Raw genomic sequence first — 23,484 nt, 5'->3', positions numbered from 1 at the left:
TCTAAGCATTACTGGCCTAGGAGTGGCGACTGGCGACTTTTGTGGACAACCACAACTGCTTAGATTTCCCCTGACATTCTTGGAAGAATCAGAAGGCTGTTAATACACTTAGATTAAGTCTTGCAGGAATGTGCTGAAGTTGCCCAAGATATAGATATTGCCCCTTTTGAGCATGAAGAAGCACATAGCAGGGATGAGTAGTGAAAAATCAGCATAAACATCTAGGAAAGGGAACAACAACAAGAAAGTAGAAAGCCCATACAAACAACCCAAGTAAAGTCAGAGCAACAAGGCCAGATATTTGAAAGTGTTCTCCTTTAATAGTTCAAATTCCAGTTCTATCAGATCCTGAACAGAAGGAATGGTTACATACTTCCAGAAGGATTGCTACATTATTACTGAGTGTTTTGGTTTCTTGTATCCAGAAAATTTGGGGGAAAAAATGTAAAAGGTTTCTATTTTTACTACATTTTGATTATTTTCCAGGTAATATAGTTTCCTTACTAATCGCTCCAGTTATTCTCACCTCAAAAACGGTCTTTGCTGCATACCCTTGAACATCATCTCGGTTGATGACAATCTGAATAACTCGGTACCATACTTCTTCACTGACATAGTCACCGGCAATGCGAATCAGATTCAATATTGTATCCACATACCAGGTATAATCCACTGCATACTTCTCAGCTAGAATTGCAACTTTCAGTACCTGTATACACATAAGAGAATTAAGAAGGTTGACTAACTTCTACTATAACCTTGATATCAAGATTCACTTTTATATACACCCAGTGATACCATACGGTAGCCCAAAAGCTTCAGTTTCAGATGCATCTGCTAGCTAACTTGCACCACAGCAAAGGCTAAAGACCAATATTGAGATTTGGTGTCAGAACACACCAGCTGCCAGGTACTTAATACTTTCCTAGTAACACATCTGAATATGCTACGCTAATTGAGAAATTGAAGACCTGTGAAAAAAAAAATTGGACACTCAAGGTAGGCACAGGCCAGCTGCCTCTTCCACGTCTCAGATTCCTATATCCTGAAGAAAACAATTTGCATACAAAGAGATGTCCACATAACTTGGTCTCATTTATATTTGTAGTGGCATATTCTTTTAGGAGTAGTAAATTAACAGGATGAAATTCACTTTTGACTTCTAAGTCAGGATAGATCGCCAACATCAACAAGAAAGCACAAAAAGTAAAACAACTAACATCGTATTTTCTGTTCATTCCTCTGATCAAGAAAATTTAATACTTAGTAAAACTAAATAATTACTGTAAGCATAGATTTTGGCTACCATTCAAGGAATGCCATTAATTGGGTATTTTGCCTTTTGCACTTTTTCTTCTGCTGGGATGAAGGAGACTGACATCGTGCCTCCCTTTTAGCTGATCATAAGGCATTGTTATGGGGAATCCTTAGGCTGAAATAGCATCCTCAGAGCATACAAAGTGTGAAGTTCTGTCTACGAATAAGTAGATAAAACACTAGTTTTTGAAGCTATTAGACAGTTGACTTGAGAAGTACATAACTCTCAGACCTACAGATTGTATTTCCTCAAGCACTGATAAAATTCACTTCACTATATACAATGCCCTGTAACTGAGAGTAGCTTTTAGAATTCCTTATTTTCAAGTGTTTTTCTCCCCTCCTCCATTAGTTTAACCTAATGGAAGAATATTCTTTGATATTAGACTACAGCTTTTGTGTTTTGTTTTGTTTTTTCTTAAACCACTGTCAAAAATCTCTACAACAAACAGTACCCCAATTAATAAGTGATATATATGGTACCAAAGCCAGCTATGAAATAAGGAATTACAAAAATCTCACAATTTCTTCTCTAATGGAATAATCAGCAGTCTCCAAATAATTCAGCATTTCAGCCACAATCTGTTGGGCATTGCTTCGGTCACACATTGCATACAGGAGATCTACAGCTCTTTGTCGTACGCTCACATCTCTTTCAGTCTGCAAAAAGACAAAAGCAAGGGGTCAAAAGATCTCACCTTTATTTAGAAAACTTGCAACTTACTGTAGACATAAAACTCAGTAAAATTCAATTTTAATAATTTTTCATATGCACAATGAAGTTCTATGAATGAGATTGCACCACGTAACTGTCACCATTGGCCACAATTTAACTAATAATTGGCTGAGATTGCCAAATTGTATCATCAGGTTTAATTTTGAACTTGCCTCAAATCAACAGAAGCCCAGCTGAAACAGACACTTATTTTAAGGTTAGACAAACATATTAACATGCTACAGTATGAGCTTGGAAGGAAACAATACGTGTAAACACTTAACTGTGCAACTAAATGTAAAAGAAAAACTGTCTTCCTCTTGGTTTCTGCTTTTTCATCACATAAACTTGACCTAAGAATTTGTCTTTCTGGTTTCTCAGCTTTTGGAAAACGGCACATGCTACAGTGGAAGCTGATCTACTTCACTGCTCCCCATCAGCTACTGCAGTGAAGGTAAAATGTCTGATACCAGCAAGAGAGTATCAGGACAAGGTCTTCCTCGGCATTCTCCATCTTGTATTTCACCATTTCAGCTTCACTCTACAGGTTGAGGAGGGTACCATACTGTTACAGGGGCCACAGGTACAAATAAAAGATTCACTTATAAGTTGCAGAAATAAACTAAAGCTGACCTCTACTGTTGCCATCACATCATGATTAAGGAAAATAACTCCTTTGGTCCCAGAGTATAACTTAGCCTAACCAGGGATGGGGAGCTTGGAGGGAGGGGAGAAGTTTGGGGGGAAGGTGAGGGATGGGACATGGGAATGGGAGAAGAGACTCAGAACAGACTGCACACTTAATATTTACCTTTAATGCATTGATAACAGTTTCTATGTGTGTTTTCACAGCCTCATGTGAGAATTCAGAGCTGGCAAGCGTGCACATGCTTTCCAGTGCTAGGTAACGCAAATTAGTTTCTCGGTGCTGCAAGAACTGACCTAGCTGGTTACAGGCACGGACTAGTAGATTTGGCTCACTGCACAGAACAGGAGAGAAAGTGAAAGGGTTAAAAGCAACAGATTCGAGTACATCAAATACAGAATATTTCTGCAGTGCAAATTTCTTAAAGTGCCTCAGGTGGTGTCTGCTAGAATGTTCTGCTGGTGAAATGAAAATTCAGATACTGTGAGCAAATCTTTGCCAATGGCTTTAAGTGGTGGGCTCAATACAAAATACCCCCCAAAAAGCAAGAAATAAATAAATAAAAAATATTCTGACAGTGACACCATTCTTTAATGTTCAAACCCATTGCTGTGGTTGTGTTCCAACCTAGCAAGCAACTTCATATTCTGTTTCCCCCCAGCTAGTAAAAATCTGTTCAGTGAAAAGCCTTGGCTTTTCATTTCGACAAATCCTGTTGCAATACAATTGTTTTCACAGCTTACCTGTCATGATGTATAATTAAACTTATCGCCTCAAACAGCACAGCATTCTTCGCATTTGAGTGTTGTACTTTCTTTGACTTTGGTGGCTCCTGTGCTTTGTTAAGAATAGTTTCCAGGCATTCTGTGAGACGACCACGTACCGCAGGGTCTTCTGGAGAAGAACAAGCCGTTGGACAACTTCACTTTGCTCAACACCCTAATTCCTATCTTAGGCCTTCCACCTTGCTAAATGCAGAGATTAAACTGAAATATTCTGGTACATTAAATAGTTCATCTGCTCCACCCCCAACCACAGTGTACAGTTAGCAGGAAGTCTAAACCACACTTTAACTTAAGTAAGAGCAAAATCCAAACACAATCTGCACTGGAATATATTTCAAGGCTATAATATAGTTGATAGCATTAACGTATGCTTAAAACAGCTGTTGCAAGTGATTTGCAAATTGCAAGATGGTTTGACACTTTAAAATTAAACAACATAATTCAAGAAAACATAATAGCTCAGAGCAATCTGAAATACTCGGAAGAACAGGCTTCTGTATCCTTGTCTTACAACACAGTGCTTGCACTCCAAGTTATAGTCACACTACAGCACAACAGCTCTTTGTAGATAATGCACTGTGTTAGAAATGACCACTGTTGTGATTTGTGCATTACCTGGAGGTGGATAGCACTGTAAGAGCCTCAGAAGTTTCACAGATAGCCAAGGAGCAGGAACAAAGTAATATGTATAGTCCTGAAGATCTGTTGATGCAGAAGTTACAATCTGTAAAATAAGCAGAGAGCACCTCAGCTACTGAAGTTAGGTGACTTGCAATCAAGACCATCACCCCAAGAACACTGTAGGTCACCTTTGACAGAGGCTTACAAAACTGTGTCACTGGAAATGTTTAATAAAGTAGGTTAATTAGGTGCAAATTGTTATACTATCAAGTATACCATCAGGTTCTGTAATCATACAGCAGCAGACAGAGTTTCTTCCTGAAAGCATACTTGTTTTTCTTAAGAATGAAGACAACCATCTCATAGCATCTAAATGTTTAACTAGAAGCTTGACTTTCTGTGATTCAGCAATTCATAGATTCCACCAACAGAAAGCCTAAATAAATAGTGTTATACTTGACTGACCATTGATAGGTGAACTCTGAATTTCAAATACAAGACTCTATGGAACACTGAACTAACATCTTCATTACTATTCCTACTCCAAAGCAAAGAACCAATAGATTTCACAGAAGAGGTTTATATGAATAGAGAGAAGTGTGACAAGAATAAATTAGGTTTCAGAGGGAGCACCTCTTTTTGTGGATTTCTTTTCCACCTTTGATTCTAGGGTAAGCATAAGCCCGGCATTAGCTCTGCTCGAAGAGATTCCTGACTAATCCTTGCTGCTCCTTTACAGAACAGCTATGCACTTCCCTCAGGACTCCCTTGCTTTTAAGTATTACACAAAATCTTCAGATTTGAAGAGAAATGAAGTATCTCTGAACTGTATGTAATTTATTTTGGATATAAGACTACATAAACTTAGGCTTAAAACACGTGTGAAGTATTATCTTCCCATGTCTTGAATACCTTCCAGAGACTAAAATAAAACAACACAGTAATGTATGTTTTCCAGCATGGAGATACTAACTTGAAGACTGCATTTGTATAGAAATGTCTCTGCTCCTCTCCCTGCATTCCATGCTCCTGCTTCCCTACACCCATTTACAGAATATCAAATACTTCTGAATATTATTCTAGCAGCAGCTCAAAAGTGAAAATACGAAGACAACTCATCTTGTAAGAACCTTAAATAAACTTAAGAGAGTAGGCTGTAATTTTCAAGGGTTCCATGCAGAAATTTGCAGACCCAGCCTTTGATCCAAGTACTCCTTGGTGTTATATTGGTGTTATCAACTGTCTCATTGGGATTATTCAATATAGCAGTAGCTGAGAGACCATTTTGCTACACACCCATGCAGCATAGCAAGGACTACACCAAAAAAAGTTTGGGCAAGCTAAAACAGTTTTCTGTCCAGGTAAGCAACAAACCTTAGAACAAAACCAGATGTATGAAGTGAAACTGAATCATCTTAACTGCTTATGGTGTACTAAACTAATCTGACATAGAAAACTGAATAAAAAAGCAGCAGTAAGCTAATCTGACCTAGAAAGCCAAGTAAACTAAGCAACAGTAAATTATTGTCAGGGTTATCATTGGACTCACTCTGCTTAATCTAGACACCGCCAAGGAGACAGAAGTTTTAAACTCTTCTGGGTTCTTCTGTGCCAAAGTGGTGATCAGACTTGTAGCTGCAGTAACCACACCCTAAAAAGAAAAACAAAACAGTACAATCATTTTAATAAAAGTTTAGGATGCTGTTTATTAACACCACTTGAAGCAACTTTTAATATACAAGAAAAACAAAGTTAATCCCCATGACAAAGGCCCATATTAAAAAGCCCTTTATTTTGCAAACAGCTAGACAAATTACAAGTCTTTAAATCTGGATAGGACCTTCAACGACATGATACCGCCACGTGTACAGAGCATTTCATTCTACTTTTGTTTTAGCTTTGTCTCATGTTTGGATAGTATATCTAAAATCACATTTAGATAGCTATACTAAAGGCTGGATGCAAATTGTCTTCTTACACAAGAGAAACATGAGAAAAAAATTAGATGCAGCAGCTCATCCAGAAGAGGATTCTGGAAGGCCAATATGAAGAGAGGGCTTTGAAAAATACAAATGTTCTATACTACTGAGTACTAAATTGCTTCCATTACTGCTGAAGCACAGGTCTAAATAGACTCCTTTCTAAAGTAGACAGACAGAAAAAACACAGAACCTCTTATCTAGAAGAATAGGGCTTTTTTGAACCATCAGGATAAGAATGACAACACGGATACCACAGGACAGTGAATTTCAAGCACTAACAAGTAAGGTCTTGGATTGTAGTCCCAGTTTAATACTAAGACAATCAGTATTGCTGATACATACATATGACTTAGGATCACAAGGCACAGGATTAATTTACAGTCAGACCAAATAAAGAACTTGTGCATACCATTCCTTTTACTTCCAGAAAAGATTAAGGTAAGCAAGACTTTATTAGAAATGAATATATACAGCAATTAACAAGAGAACAACTTTTCCTTCCAACTCTTTATGCAAGCCTTAAGTAAACGACAGCCCAGCTGGTTGAAAAACACTAGAGGAAATAAATTCATAACATACTTAACAGCTGAAGTGGCATCATTCTCTATATAGAATAGGCCAAAGAAACATAACTAAGTCAATTTACCAAGTGCTGGTCATTGAGGAGATGTACCACTCTGGACGTCCAGTCTCCCATGGGGACAAGGTCAGGAGAAGTTCTATACAAACGCAGCAAGCATAAGGCAGCACTCTGCTTCACACTATCCATTGTATCTCTGCAAGACATAACCACTATATCTTAAACCCAAATTAAAGCCGCAGCAATACTCACAGGATAGTACCATGCTAATCTGTGCACTAGCGTGGTAGCAACTTTTCAACAGAAGTTTGCTAAATAAGTTCTTCCTGCATTACAATATTTGTTGTTAAATTTGGCCAGTAAGTTTAACTAGATATGTTTTCAACCATTACATATCCTTAGCAGCATCTATAATGACCCTTTGCTACTTAGAGAGACATCTCATATCTTTTCATCAGAGCTGAAGGTTCATCATCAGAGCTCCTAATTGGGTCAAGCTCTCACTGAAGTACCACAAGCACAAGCTTCTTTCAAATGGACTAAAGTCAAATAGTTAAGATCCAACACATTACGTATGTGAGTACAGCTGGATCTCCTGATAGGTTGTGCACGTCAGACATGAATCATTAACTACTCAACAGCTAGCATGCAAGTTAGCTGTCTATTACCAAGCACACAACCCACATGTCTGTTCACCTAGCCATCCATACTGCTGGCACGGGAATTGATTATTTTAGGAGCAGCATGCTACTACTTCAGTTCACTGAGCTCCTTTTCACAAAATAGGGAATTAGTGGTGGTGTGTTTGTTTGTTTTAAATATATTGCATTTGTCATAACAGCTAAAATAAATTATGGAGCATTAGCACTGGAAGTTTTAAGAGGCAGTTTAAATTGTGTGATCTTGGTTAAATATTCAGAAACTTCCCCAGGAGTTCAGTCGACCTGTTCTTTATGAAGCTAATCAATTTTTCATGAGATCATGTGGGATCACAGTTCAAAACCAAAACCCAAACACATCCCCCCCGCCACAGCCAAAACCCTCGCCTCAAACTTCTTCAAGGCCCTGAAGACTGATCTCAGAACATAAAAAAATCAAAAGTTCAAACAAGCCTGAACTGAAGATGCTGTGCTCTGACTGATGACCCTATATGAAATTTTTGGAACTTAAGGGTAGCTTATTAAATCTGTGACTCATCACTAGTGTTCTCTCTGCTATGCTGCATGGGGAACAGCACCCTGGCAAAGACACAATAGGACAGGACAGCAGCAAGCCTGCCTGGGCCCCAGAACGCATCTTCAAAATAAGTTTCAAAACAAAAATAACCCTGCAATCACAAGCTTTATTATAGGTTTAGTTAACTACACTTCCAGACATTTACCTAGTCTGTTCAGAGACTTCCTATCAACAAAAAGAGAAAGTTAGAGATTTGGCTGTGACTACTTGATACTTACTGGAACTGCTGTTCACATGGTCAACGGAAGAGGCAAGAACTGTCACTCCACAGAATATTCTCACATGCCTTATAATGTCAAGAATATTTTTAAAAGCTTTTATAACAGGATTTATAGTTTAAACCTCTATTTAGGTACATTTATTTCTCTTTCCTTCAAGACAGGTAAGGGAAGTAAAACAGACATTTCAGAGGCATTCACTACCACACATGTATATAGAACAAAAAATTGTTTGCTACACAAAGCCTATACAAGATGTTGACATATTCTTAATTTCCCATGTTGTATTTCTAGACTTATACAAGGAATTCCATGCTCAGGTATACCAGAATATCTGCAGTTATTGGAGACTGTCACTATCTGTACTGCAAGCACAGTAGCTCAAAGCATGGGTTCAGCCACTTCTGTTGAAGTGAGTCACTGAAAAGGTTTACTGGTGTTTTGTTTGAAGGAGGCACATCATACCTACCCAGCTACAAGTATTTTTGGAATTTCTCCAGCAAATGCTTCTGCCATCTCCCGGCTACCCACGTTAGCAATACAATGCAGAGCTAGCCCCATGAAGGTGGGGTTGCGGCTTGCCAGATCATTCTTGATCGCGTTGTTTATTAAGCGAATCAGCTCACTGTTGGAGTTCACTAGTACGGAGATGAAGAGATATCCCTGCGTTTCAGGAAAAAGGAAAATTAATTTTAGCTGACGTGTTATGTTCTCTTTTAATGCCACAACTAATACTTTGAGACATATAGTTCTTGTGCAATACCAAATGTATGTGCAGAAAGATATTCAGACACCAGAGTGAAGGCTAGAAAGATGACGTGTGGATTAATTAGTTGAATGTTTCTGTAATTTATCATGTTTTAGAGAAAGATGGCTCAAGGCCTATCAATCTCTTTCAGCACATACTCAAAAGATTATTTTGGATGAAAGGGATACTTGAATTGTATGCAAATGAAGAATTTGGCTTATTGTTTAGACTCTAGGAAGCGACACTTGTGTGATAAATATGACCTTGCCTATGAAAATGTAAAGAGATTCTGAAAAATAAAGGTTACTTGCCTATTCTGATTCACATATTGTACAGCTAGCCAGTACATAGTACTTGCACTGGAACTCATACTTGCATTATAGTTTGTTATCAGTAGCTAATGTTTCTCTGAAGTCTCTATTTCTACCTGCTTGCAAGACTCAAGGCAGTTACCTAGCAGGAGTAATAACCTTACAGAGTACATATTTTAGCTGTTATAATTAGTGGAATTTATTTAGACCATACAGCAACACCTCTCAAGTCACTTAATAAAGCAAGATTCCTTGTGCACAAAGGTGTTTACATTTTTAAAATCACTGCTAGATTCAAAACAAGGCTTTCATTTGAGAGAGGGAGGAAAATTGTTTTGCAGGCTCTACAGCTGAAGCAGACTGTTAAAATGGTTTATCTTTTGCAGGGATGGAGTTACTCACAATTTGCTTTTCTGTGTATCTATTGGAACTGAGCAGGTTAACAGCCTCCATGTGACCAAAGTCAATGTCATGCCCCAAGAGAAAGATGAAAAGCAGCTTGCAGACATATTTTTTCTTACTGTAACCATCCAGAGCCTTGTCTCCTAGAAAGCAAGGAAACAAAAAGCAATTAAGTCTGCGTCGTTCCTATACGTGCTTTCCCTCCCAGCCAGCGGGAGGGTTCTACTGTAATATCATGTATCTTAAACACAGTAAGAAGACATAGGTGTACCTAGCAATGAAGATTGGCATTTGATTCACGATCCATTACACTACAAAATAGAAAATGCATTGGCATTCAGTGAACAATAAATGAAAATTTAATGTACTGTTGAGTTTTACAATCTCAGATGTACAGTCCCATATGCAACATATATGACCACGTGCAAGTGTACAATAGAGGCAAATCACTATTTCCACAATTTCAGCAGAAAGGTAAGAATTAAAATTGTTGCAGTACTTAAATTTCACATTTTAAGTTGTTATTTGAGCTCTTGTTCACTCTACTTTGAAAAAAAATGCAAGAGATCCACACCTCTGACCTAACTGGGACTAAAACTCTTTACATCATTTTGTGCAAAAAACACCACCAATGTTTTCCTACATACATGACAGCTAGGATTTTTTTTTTATTATTATTTAGATTCATTTTAAAAGAGAAACAAAATGTAAGCATAAAATTGCAGTTTTAATATGGATGGAGGTACCCTTCAAATCCTAGTCTTTAGACAGCAGTTGATCTTACAGGATTTGGGTTGCTTCCTTTTTTAATGACAATGTACCAGTTATGAATAAAAATAAGCTTTTTGAAGCTTGAAGCTATTTTTATGCTAAGCAGAGAAAAGCTGCCTTTATGTCCATATTGTGGAATCTAGCACATCACATCTCCCTTAAACACAGGGAGCAGCGTTACCTAAGATACTCATAGTAATGAAGTCCTGCCATACTGGATCCTGTCAGGAACCTCTCACTGCAGCCAGCTCTGCAGAAAACTGGCCCAAATCATGTTTTCTTTGAGTCACACATACAGTTTGCTGCCATAAGGCTATTTTGCTGCTGAGTCAGCAGCCAAATGAATCCTGGCCTGTTTGCTTTACTAGATACCCGAATTAACATTAGACATAACAGAACAAGATATCCAGATTAAGAAAAAAAAACACATTTATTTCCTTCTTCGGAAATAGTATGGCCCAAGGGAAAAACATACCCAGCCATGTACGTCTATTCACTGTTGCTATCAAACTACAGCTTAAGCAGCAGAATAAAGCTTTCTACATTTGCAACCTGGGGAAGGAATACTTCATATTATATTATTTTCCTGATAAGAGGGTACTCAACAGCCGAAACCTCCTCCCACTGCATTATTGTAAAGGAAAAGAACCGTATAAATCAAAGACATCCTACTTATGAAAGACAGAATATATTAGATATATATACACACACACACAAAGGCAGAGTGACAACTTTAACTTTTAAACATTTTTCAGCTGCTACCATAAGAAAGGTTTCTACAGGCTCTCAGTATTAGGTTTTCAATTTGTATTCTGTAAGAGATCTGAAAGGGAAAGAAAGAATCAATGCATAAGCCAGAGGGGCTTTATATTACTTCGTGATAAGCACATGCCAGCTAGTGACAAACCAACTGTTTCCAGGTGAATGATTTAAGGAACAGGTGATGCTGGATCCCATTACCAGATACAATTATGATTCACAGAAGGGGACACTAAACACCCTGAACCCATTTAAGCCTCTGATCCCCTAGTGGCTGAGATCTATGTAATTGAGGACTTGCTATGGTATTTAATAGCATTCCTATCACTAGTTACTTCTCTCAGAGATACAGATAGACCAAAAGGTGTCAGAAAGTAGCTTCATATCTACTTTACCATAAGTGGAAGAAACCTGAGCCTGCAAGACCGAGTCCAAGACTCAATTGTTGCTTCCTGTTAGCGCAGCATTACGCAGAAGTTGCAGGTATAAAACCCATTCTCTAATTTTACCAAACGGCTCTGCTGTTGCCTTTTGAGATCACAAAGGAGGAGGGAGCATAGAACACTGCAATCCAATTGTTTAAATGAAAAACACAAGTAGAGGAAAGTATGCATGCTCAGAACTGGACAGGCTTTCACAACAAAGTATTTGTCGTGATTTGGCAATTCTTTTTTTTCAGGTTCAGGATTCAGGTATTTAAAGAGTTATATTCTTCCAAGCTACCAGCATTGGTAGAGCTCAGATTAACAACGGCCTTGAATTGTCAGGTATTTCAGGCATCTTTGATAGAAGTTATGCTCTGCAGTCAAGGCTCAAAATGTTATCATCCTACTGACAAAGAAAAAGCAGCTTCCTTCTATATCACGTGCTAACTGAGAACAGTATTGTAAAATTGGTACCTGAAACACTTTTCCTTAAGACAAGAAAAAAATATTTCACGCCTACTTTGAAAAGCCTCTGTCCCTTATATACAGCACAGGTAATCTGAAAGTTATGATTAAGAGGAAAGCTTAAATTAAGCCAAGTAACAGACATTAGATCTCTCTTTAAAGCTTTATTAGTCCCCAATATGTTATTTCCATCTACTACCACCCCCCCTTTTATTTAAATGCCATTTAATTAGCTGTGCAATTCAAAAAAAGATCATCGCAGCCAAAGGTCTCACTACATTCATGTAAATTCAACTGTGTTTTGAAGAAGCCTTTGCTTGAGGTTCTTACTGAAATTTTAACTGTTCAATTCCTCTCCACCCATGTGGCATTTACTGAGTTTAAAGGCTCTATTTTAAACATCACTAACAAGTCATCTTGCTGAAGTCCATGCAAAAATAGCACAGCCCTTCCCAGCCCCAAGCAAACATCCTGAAAACAAAAGCAGAAGGAAGTTTTGCACATTCTGTGTTATCTTTATTGCAATACACAATCATTTCTTTCAACTCAGCTCATTTTTAAATGCTTCCACGAACATTTGCAAGTACTGCAAATCAAGTCAGCAGAAACAGGAAGGATCCAGAACACACATCAGCAGGTTTTGAGCACAGTGGGCATTTCAAAGACTACTTGCTTTCCCTGAAAAGTTTGCTAGATCTCTTTCAGGCAGCCTTCCAAGAGGGAAGAATAAGGCACAAATGCTTTACAAGACCTTTTGGTTCCCAGGCAGCACCTTCTGTCCATGACTTGGATAATGAGTTAAAACACAGCATTTGCTTTTGAATCTTACTCTGTACACTTAAAAACCACCCTGCTACACAGCTACAGAGCCTGCTGCCAGCCGGAGGGGGCGGGAAGGCAGTTTGGTCCTGTACGGTGCTCACTGGGGGACAGAGTGAGGAAGCCTGGCAAGTCTAGTCCTTCTAGCAGCCCAACAGTCGACTGCTATCTCAAAGTCTAGATATTCCTTAGAGTTAGAACTTCAGTTGTGACCTATACAAAACACAGCAGCAAACATCCGTGCTCCTCTGCATTCAGTGCGCTTCCTCCTTAGATGACTTCAGCTGTGTAACTTCAGACACTGACCTGTTTGTGCAGCTGGCACAGCAGTCCAGCAGGTTAACGTAACAGAAGGCCTGCTCCTAGCTTGAAAGCCAAAAGATGGAAGTTGCTTTTTATGGATGTATCTAAACTTTAAGGCATGACAAGATTTGTCTTCCTCTGAACGTGATACAGTCCAAGCCCTCTAACCAAAAGGCTGAATATTTGTGACTGATAACCCATACCAATTCATAAGGTGGTATTTAGCGACTGCTACTACCACCAAAACAGGATTACTACAGCGTCCCTACAACTCGGTTGATATTTGAAGCCTGGTTTTGCTTCCAACAATTCACTCTGTCAGTGAAGACACCATTATTTTACTGTCAGATTGTCTCCTGCTTGTCTAAGAGGCGTATGAAAGTAGTGTGACTAAAACACCAGACCCATCTTAAATAATGGAAGGCTGCTTACACAGCATGGCAGGAAAGCAATCCACTGTCACACAGCTTGTTTAAAACACGTATTTAGAGGCTTGGACTTTTTATGGATTACTGTGTAGTTTGGGACAACGTGCTCAATCTTGGGAAAGCAAGTAAGCTGAAGTTAAAAACAAAAGCGGATATTACGAACTGACATTGGTGTTCCTTCTTCTGCACAAGCCAAAGCTCAGATTCAGTAGGATGTCTTAAATCCAGCAGCTACTCTTCTAACACAAAACCCATTAAGCAACAAGAAAAAAAAAAAAGAGCTCCAGTGTCAGCTCTGGAAAAAAGAACATGCTTGAATCAAGCGGTAACCAAAGCTCATTTGCCTGCAGAAACAGCATATAAATCTGTGGGCAGTTTCACTAGTATACAGATTTTGCTTTGAGAGATCAAAATTAAGCAACACATCAATAAACCTGGTATTTTTCACTCAAGAAAGCAGATGTCCTTTACAAAGCAATTATTACTCTGACAGCTAGACTTGAAGTCTGGCTCAAGCATGGGAAAAAAATAATTTTATAATCTGAAAACTAAACAAATGGATTTTTTTTTTGTTTCACACAACTCCTACAACTTCTGTTTTATTACACTCGTGTAGTTTCTTTATACTGCATTCATCTTATCTCAGTTAATGCAGAAGTATTTAAAGCAACCGTCAAGGACATGCTGACCTTAACAACACAGCTTCCTCACGCTGAAACAAGAGACAAAGCCACTTGAAGTACAGAGATCCTGGATTCCTCCTGAGCTCAGAGCACAGAAGCCAGATCCAAGCCCAGCACCAAGACATACACTGCACCAGTTCAAGAAAAGCATGGCTTTTCCAGAGATGTGCAGCATCATCCCAGCCTGTTGAGCACAAGGGCATTTTAAGCAGCAGCTTAACCCAAACATAAGGTGGGTAACAGGCTTGTGAGCTACTTCTGTGAGAGTAACAAGAGTAGTAATATTCACATGCTTATAGAGAGAGGCTGTCTTGCCAGCTACACGGAGTGAGGGTCTAGATACTGCAACACAACATGCAGAAGATTATAGAAGTCTAGTGGGAGGAAAGGATACCAGCCTCTTATGTTGGGCTCAAGCGAGAACATATCTGTGACAGGAGACATGACTGCCAGCTGTGCTTCTTGCAGCTGTCCCTTTCCATGATTTGTAGCAACTCAGCCAGTCCAACTGCTGCATCTCCAGCCAGGTAATTAGCACAAGGCCCCTGCACACACCATAATTATTTAGTAGGAGACTCCATCTTAAGGGACTCCATCATACATTTACCTTAATACAAACTATTTAACTAACACTTTTTTTAAAAGTCAGTGCTACATAAAAAGGAATTGGGTTAAATTGAATAATCTTATTTAAACTGAGGGGGAAAACAAGCATTAATGAAGGTCTGGTTATTTTTATGTGGATAGTCTGCAAGGGAGAACCATGCAACTCAGAGCCCCCACAGAAATCCTGCAGCAGAAAGATACACAGCTATCACCTCCTCACACCCTCAAGGACGCAAACGGTTACACAACAAGCAGTCCAAACTCACTTCAACCACATTTTGACTTTTGTTTCTGTTTTTTCTTCTGAGTATGTCAAGTCATTGTCTTCAGCTGAATGACATTTTTCACCTAAAATCCACACAAAGTAAAGAAGTATACATGAGGGGAAAGTTGAGTCACATTTCACTCACATTACTCATTGAACACATACTGGTATTTATACAGAACTGTTCAAATTGTGCTTAGAGGATGTTATGCACAAGGTAAACAGGCTGAAGTTACTACACTGCTTTACTCACAACACCTTGAGCCTCTGATCATTGCCTGATTGACAGTTCTACACAGCTGGAAGCTTCTATGGTCATTTCTCCTCCGCATCAGTTAACTAGAGAAGAATTTACTGTGTCTGTACGTTTGAATATTTTGGTACTTAAGCCATGAATTACCTTGCAAAACTGAGGAACAAAATTTCACAGGTCCTCATGAACTGTGCCATCAGCAGCTTTACCCTACAGCAATACAACACAGCTGAAGAACTACCTATATCAACCAGAGAATGCTATTTTAGTCAACTAAGAGCTTCATTACTGCCAAGTTTTCTTACAGTTATATACAGTGGCTTACATTGCTACCTTCCTCCATCAGGAGAGAAGAAGGGAGCAGAAGGGAACAGTGAGGACAAGCTCTATCACACTAGGCAGACTTGTACTAGAGGTTACACTAGTGACCTCTGAATACCTGTTCATTCACACTTCACAGGACAAGGTTCAGAATGACTGATGGTAGCATAATACTGAATTACTTGTCTTTGTTCATTCCAGAATCCTCAAACACTATTTACTGCACTTTACTAATAAAGTGCACTCAGAAAGCATTATGTACTTTTTTTTTTTTTTTTTTTTTTTAAGACTGCAAGGATTGCTGTGGTACCCAAAGTATATTCTCTGACTCATTTATTTTCTTTGCAATGTTTTCTGCGATTCCTTATTGCATTTATGACAGCCTGTTTAATACTAGCAGTGAGGTGAACGAAACCTCCTTCATGCTTGAAGCAGACTGGAATGCGCAGTTGGCAATGAGATTCTCCAGGTGCTTCAGTAATTGGATTTTGTTTCTTCTTTTTTTTTTTTTTTTTTAAAACACCTTTTGAAGTTTTTGCTCACTGCAAACTAAAGAAAGTCTGGTGGGAGCTTCTACTTTCATTAGTGAAAAATTGACAAAGTTTTGTAAACAAATTGAAGTCTGCCCATCAGTCAAAACAAGTTAGGAAAAAAAACAACAGGTATTGTAGCTTCAAGTTACATTGCTGAAAGCACTGAATTTCTACATTAGTGTGACTGCAGCAAAGTTTCCAGTCAGGCATTAACCTCATGATGACAGAATAACATAGGCAAAATAATTGTTAGTATATCTATGGGAAAGGCTGTATGATGATCTGTCCTGTCTAAATATTAAGTAAAGATATTTAGATGCAGAAAAAACCTTCAGAAACGGTGAGAACTGGTACTGAAGTCTCAAGTAAAGAAGCTTGGAGATAGCTCAGAGCTTCCAGCAGAGCAGCTTTGCAGAAAGGGCAGGGAAGTTTGGAATCTGTTTGACTCTTTTAGTCAATTCAGGCCAACTACAACAGGTTGGTAGGAATGTTCCAGAAGAATACCAAGTCAGCCTGACTGCAAACTACAGTATATTATAGATTTGGAAAGAAAAGGCATGTGAACAGAAGTCAGTAGCACTACAAAATCATAGCTGGAAATTAAGCTATTATTTGCTCCATTATTAGGCAAGTTGACTAGTGAAGCTGTTTGAAATGGGGAGAACGTCTCTTTGCACTTACGACTATCATCTAACTTGTAAATTTTAACTATGAAATTCTTCCTGAATAGTACATAATTTGTTATCAGAGTCACATAAGCTTTCCTCAGGTTTTTATGTGCCTCTAATATGAGAAAGGATGGCTTTGTTCTGTCAGCAAGAGCTGCAAAGCAGATACAGGTCATTAATATTGGTGGTAGGGGGACAATTGGGCTGGATGATCTTGGAGGTTTTTTCCAGCCTTAATGGTTCTGTAATCTATAGTTGTCAGAGGGACAAAATACAACCTGTCAAGTTTGCACATTCCACATTAAGACTGAATGTTGCATTGGAATTGGCTTGTCCCTGCCAGTTTATGCTACTCTTGTCAGGACTTCCCAACTGTGACTGGGAGCAGTCTCTCTGACACAGACTTTTTGTCTATTAATCTTTCAGCTGAGGGATTTCTGTAGTCTGTCTGCAAAGATCTAGAAGTTAATGCTCTTAGTATAAACTCATCTAAACTTCCATTACAACACAAGGTGAAAAATTAAAAATGAATACTATTCTAGGGTGACTCTGTTAGTAGAGGGGCAAAAGGCACCTTCATGGAGAGTGTAAAAAATCTGTTCTCTTCTTGACTAAACTTCTAAAGCCAGGTACAACTAATTCACCTGTCTTCTATCGAGGTGAATTCAAGGTCTTCCATAAGAAGAGCCTGCCTCATGTAGAGACAGAATTGGCCCTCTTGAGGTTATGCTCTAGCAATAAAGGAGGTATTATTTGTATTCAGGTTGTATGTATACTTACTGACCTATGAGCTAAGTTCCACAGTTGAGCGACCAAAGGCTCAGCGTGCTAGGCCTTGACATACAAATGTACAAATGTCAAGAGGGCTCACAGAGCAAGCAGAACAGAAAAACAGCAAAGCAGTAATTTACCCAAGTCATCAACACCAGAACACTTTTTCTCAACCAGGAGGAGTCAGGTAAGACATCTCTAGCTCTAGCACATAGACCAATTATGCCTGTCAATTTCAGGCATAATAGGCTCTTCTACTTTGGAAAACATAGTATTCTCCACACAAAGCAGTTCTCAGACAATACAAGCTGAAATACGTAGATTTTCCCCTTATTAATAACACCAATTATTTTATTGGAAGTGAACAAATCTATGTAAAAGGAAAGGCTGTAGCATTCTTTTTTGTTTGTTTGTTTTGTGGTGTTTTTTGTTTGTTTGTTTGCCTCTGCCATGATATTAGAAGAACCCAGAATGAAATCAGAGGAGGTTTTAAGTAAAGCTTTCCTGAACAGATGGTAGAAAAATTTCAAGAAATATTAGAACACCTAGGCCCTGAGGTGAGCCCAGTTAAAAATCTAGAGCTTCCAGTGAGTAGATAACCAGCTGACTATATTATCAATTGAGTTGCTTTCCAAAAACAATGCAGAAGTAAGAAAACTATACCCTGTAAGTCTGTGGGAAACACTAAGCCAAAACAAGAACTGGTGTACGTCACTTTCAGGGGTCTTCATCATCTCTGCTGCATGCAAGACCATTTAAATTAATCCAGTTTTAGTCAAGTTCAGGAAAAGTTGGAACAGAATGAATACAATTCTCAGATTCATATTCACTCTTGTTAGGGATGTAGAATGTGGTGCTCCGATAGAACAAAAGTTAGTACCTTCATACGTGCACTGCAAGGCACATCCAAAACAGGACTTGGCTGGGACTCCCTTACGGAATTTTTGCCTCTCAGCAAACATCTTTAAATGTCACAAGCTTAAGTTTCACTGATGTTTTCACTCTCCCCTCCCATCAAGCATGTCAACAGTACGTGACAATTCACAAAAAAATACATATACATGCAGATATATACACACACGTATTTATATAATAACCTCTGTCATAGGGTAACTGAGTAAATGCAGTGACTTTCCAAGGGAAAAGAGGAAGGTTCTCATATTCACCCTCGTATGCCATTATTTTTCACTTCCTTTTCACAGCAAAGCATCTATCTAACACTGATGTTGGACTGATTTTTGGCAGAAGTAGCAGGCTTTGTGTAGTCTATTCTAGAGCTTGTTTTTCCCATCATTTAATCCAAGAATAAAACTTGTGTCCATTCTCCAGTCAGTGACCAGTAGACATCGCCTTTGCACACACTGAGCAACCAGTACATAGCTCAAGGGTCTACTAAGCACTTGTTTACAAGATTAACAGCCATTTTTGTTAGTTCCAACTGCATGATCTCATCACCAAGTAAAAGCATAAAATGGTGGCATTTTAATAAGGCAGTTTAATCTCCAAGCAAGATCTATACTAGACACAGTTAATATGTCTTGCAGATAAAGACGCTGAATTGAACTGAAAACAGGTTAGGAAGTTACTGTACATGTTTAATAAATTAACCACAGAAGTTTAATGTTACTTCATCTGTCAATTCATTTCACTTTGCCATACTTCCTTATGAGATGCAGCACTTTAAAAAAATCAACAGATTTATATGAAGTTCAGGAAAGCTACTTCAGACTTTGGTAGTGCAAAAAGCATTCCAAATAGAAACATTAGTCAAAGTCAGAATAGAAAAATGAAGGTAAAAAAGGCTTAATCCAAAATCAGCAAGTTCTGAAGCCACATATATGAACTCCACGCTGCAATGCCTTATCTAGGTGCACACACAGCCCCATATCTATTTAAACAGAATGTTTACCATAGCCACGTCTGCTGGAATTTCATTTAAAAACATCTCAATTACCCTTCAAAATCTTTAAAATTTGAGGCCACATACAAAACTTGAACACACTTATAGCATGAGTATTACTATGCATTGCTTAAGAAGTGAATTGTTTCCTCTTGGAATTTACGAGGATAGAATTAGTCATTGCATGTATTTTGTTTCATATGAATAACCTTTACTGCTGTTACTTATAGGAGAGGTCAAGACATATGGCCTATCAACTACATATTTTTATCTTAAGTTTTTCAGAAGACAATTTAATACATTACTTCCCTAAGTGGTTGGGAGTGGGAGGATGGTTGAACATGTACTGTTTTAGTAAAAATAATTACACCCACTCATGTTTTCTCAAACTAGTTTGTGGCCTCCTGAAAAAAAACAGGTAAAGTAGTCACATCGTTGGGTGGCAAAGTATTAGAAAGTTTGTGAACACTATCTCAGCTCTTTGATAGAGGAGGGAGTTTTCTTTCCTTATGGCTGAGTCACAGGACTGCAAAGAAGCTCTGTGCTTAAGAGAACACCTTCAGTAGCTATTGGAACAGTCTGTGCTAGCATTTTGCTTATGTCCACAGCTGACAGAAAATCTGAACATGTAAAAGCAAAACAAAAACCCATACAAAAATGCCATGAGGAAAGCAAACACTATAGTTTAAAACAGTCAAGTCACTTACCTTTAAATTTTGACCGAATGTTTGCTAGTTCTTTATTTATTCTCTTTATCTCTGCTTCTTTGCTTTTGCCTGCAATCAAAAGAACATACATCAGGATACAGTGTCTACAGCCCTCTGCCAACCCCAAGCTTCTTTACACCCAACCACGTTGCATGAACATACAAACATCAGGAGGAATTACTGCTCTCCCCCCCAGCCCACAGCAGCATTAGGAATAGATGAAGGGAAACATCACAGAGTTAACTTCAGCATTGCTTTATTGGGGAATCTGAGAAGCTAACAACACCTCTACATTTCAAAAAGTTGCACTTGCAGACTTTAACTATATAGGACTTTCAAGTCTAATCTGAAATGTCTTTATTACTGACTTGCACAAACACCTCAATTCCTGTATTCTTTGGAGTAAAACAGGAAGAGGAAACAGAATGACTTCTGATTCGATTACTAGGTTGACAGTGCTCTTAAAGAAAGAATCATAGAATCGCAGAACGGTATGAAAGAGAAACGAATCTTCCTAAACAACTTCTGTTGCTCCTCAGCTTAAGGAGCAAATGTACTGTTTCTCTATTGAATAGTCATTCAAGCAGCTTTCAAAAGAACGCCTTTACATTCTTAATGGGCATTAAAAAGGAACAATAATAAAACTATGAGCGCCACAAAGACTGAAAGACCTCAGACAGAAGGGATACATGCTTAAGGTTTACTAGACATTTGATATATCCTAGAAAAGTCACCTTAGAAAACAGAAGTATTTACAACTCCCGTTTTCTTAGATGTCTTTACCACCTTAGCCTCCTTAACAATTCATATTCCATAGCAGCTTCTGGTTGTAAGGACACGTATTAGGTTTTACCATGCCGAGTTTAATAACCACAGAAATAAGCTGCAGTTTCAATTCTGTTGATACAAGCTTGTCCAGGTAATACTTAAATTGTCCGAACCAAACAAATTCATTATTTGTTAGCATTTTGTCTTTCAGGGACAGATTCTACAATGGTCTGGGTCAGTTATCCCCTATCAAAGTGAGCATGGTAGGATAAAGCATCCAACTCAGGTATCATATACAATTGCTTGAAGCTTGAGGGAAACAAATGAAGCCCATTCCAGCAACTCAGAACTGGACATCTAGTTGGGTTGCAAGTTCAGACCAGTATGGAATTAACTTTCTAACAGTTTCCAAAACATCTGAAGTGGCCGCAGAAAAAGGCAGCTGCCTCTACTCTCTAACAAGGGTATTGGGCTACAAGGTTGCGTACCTAAGTTCCTGTCCCTGCATGAAAGTGATCCACTTTGATCTGCAGGGGCAATCAGATGCCCCACTGTGACAAATCCCTTTCCTCACCACCTCTCTGATCACAACCACAGCCATGTCCGTGCAGGGAGGGTACAGGACAAGGCTTGAAGAGCAAATCAGGACCAGCACTCCACAACACCTCCACGCTCATCCCTTTCTGCCACATAAGCAGAACAACTCCCGGCATTTAAACATCGTACTACATTTGCATGTCCAAACTTCCCATGCCGCCCAATGACTTTCCCATCCCTTCCCCATTCCAAAGATGATCTGGCAGCAGGATGCCTCTGTTTGGATCAGGAATTTAACCAATATTTCATGCAACAGTTTTCTTCAAATTAAACATGGCCTACCTAAAATAAGCTGGTTTTAAAGCTGTAACAATACTCTCTGCATAAATGGACACCAACTGATAGAATCTAAAGCTTAAAGTGTTTTCTACCACAGATTTTAGATCTGTCTTAATTGGATTAGATTATTTGTCCTGTGCACATGCCAGAGATAACCAGGTGTTCATGTCTAAGGTACTTGTCAGCATTAGGAATTCACTACCAGACAGAAGCAAGTCTTTTGTAACATATGCCAAAGGGATGCAAGTGTTAATGTAAATAAAAAGCATTCCAAGTTTCCTAAGCTACCTTCAATCAGCACTTTTTCAAACATGAAAATACTTCCGTTATTTTCAGCAATTAATCTGTTCCAGTATAATAATAATAATAAAGAGCGTAACGTTTTAATTTCTAAAGCTACCAATTTCTTTCCCCCCTTTACCAAGCAAAGGGCATATCTCATTTTAAAATGTTACCATTGAGTCCAGAGACTGTGTACTTCAGTTAGATAAACTGGTCAGAGAACACTGACCTCAGTCTGGGATACATTCAAGTTAGTGAACTTCAGTAGAATATTTAATTACCTAAATTCAGAAGCTAGGTCCTTGCTGTGTCTTTAGGCTCTGTCTGCAGGTAAAACACACTGCAATATTTACTGTGAATTATTAGCAATTGTTTCTCTAACCTCAGGAAGTGAGGCAATAATCACTGAAACTTAAAATGGCTTAAAATGGGGAGGGATGGAAGAAACATGACAAGTACTTCAGTGTCATACAGCTTTTTTAAACCCAAAACAAAATCATGGCTTTAAAAAAAATAAAATAAAATAAAAAACCACAAAAACAATACCACAAACCTCTCTATCCATTACACTCACACGTTATCAGTTACTGCTAGAAACTGTGTTCTTTGTGTCCTAAGCAAGCAACAGAGTATTGAGGGAAGCTAGACTAAAATACTTTAGGAATCTGTGAAGTCAGCACCCTTTGGTAGAAGCAGATTGCAGCCTCAGCAAAAGAATAAACAAAATCCCCCACGCACAGCTGCAACGGTGAGCTGTCAGGAAGACCCACACCGAACAACAACCTCAGGTCTTTAGTTTTGGTTTCATTGGAAACCAAGAACTTGCATAGCACGTGAACAGAAAAACAGCCTGTTTTTAGTAATTCTTTCAGGCCGTTCTATTTTGAACGCGCTATGTAATCTCATCTAGACCTTGACAAAACACCAATACCATAGCAACCAGCTGGTGATAAAAACTTAACTCCCCATACTGGAGCCCCAGCGTGGATGATTAAGTCCTAAGGTGCCTCCTTACCACATTGATTTCACCCATAAAGCATCTGGAAGTAAAGAAATTACTTCATCTCTTCCAAGTTTCATTTAGCAGGCTGTTGGAAGCTTGTCTAGAGCGAGCTGTTGCGGATTTCAGCAAGCAGGCTCACTAACTGCTTCAGTTAAAGCTGCTACTTTTACAGCTACTCAGAAAGTCACCTTTGGGATTATTAAGATCAACAAAGCTGCTGTTAGCTGAAGAACAAGAGTAAAAGAAAAAATTTTTTTTTTTTTAATCTCCCAAAGTTCACTTTACACTTAATAGTGCAACTAAAATGGTGTAAATAA

General features: G+C 38.6%; 1 protein-coding gene across 6 annotated transcripts in view; it reads right to left on the bottom strand.

Moving 5' to 3' along the window:
- Nucleotides 1-23,484, bottom strand: part of AP2A2 (adaptor related protein complex 2 subunit alpha 2) — a 49,429-nt gene that overhangs the window by 14,819 nt on the left and 11,126 nt on the right. For 4 of the 6 annotated variants that reach the window (XM_032189429.1, XM_032189431.1, XM_032189427.1 and 1 more), the window contains exons 2-11: nt 20,239-20,307; nt 9,562-9,704; nt 8,570-8,763; nt 6,713-6,842; nt 5,634-5,735; nt 4,079-4,187; nt 3,422-3,572; nt 2,844-3,012; nt 1,840-1,977; nt 527-709 (exon numbers count right to left, since the gene is read on the bottom strand). In XM_032189429.1, coding sequence (XP_032045320.1) covers nt 527-709; nt 1,840-1,977; nt 2,844-3,012; nt 3,422-3,572; nt 4,079-4,187; nt 5,634-5,735; nt 6,713-6,842; nt 8,570-8,763; nt 9,562-9,704; nt 20,239-20,307 — 1,388 coding nt within the window. The remainder of the gene's footprint in view (nt 1-526; nt 710-1,839; nt 1,978-2,843; nt 3,013-3,421; nt 3,573-4,078; nt 4,188-5,633; nt 5,736-6,712; nt 6,843-8,569; nt 8,764-9,561; nt 9,705-20,238; nt 20,308-23,484) is intronic. The other 2 variants (XM_032189432.1, XM_032189428.1) reach the window with 1 other exon arrangement.

Source organism: Aythya fuligula, chromosome 5 (assembly GCF_009819795.1).
Source record: "Aythya fuligula isolate bAytFul2 chromosome 5, bAytFul2.pri, whole genome shotgun sequence".
Taxonomy (NCBI): Eukaryota; Metazoa; Chordata; class Aves; order Anseriformes; family Anatidae; genus Aythya; species Aythya fuligula.
The sequence above is the reverse complement of the archived record's forward strand: the minus strand, read 5'-3'. Positions and strand labels throughout refer to the sequence as shown.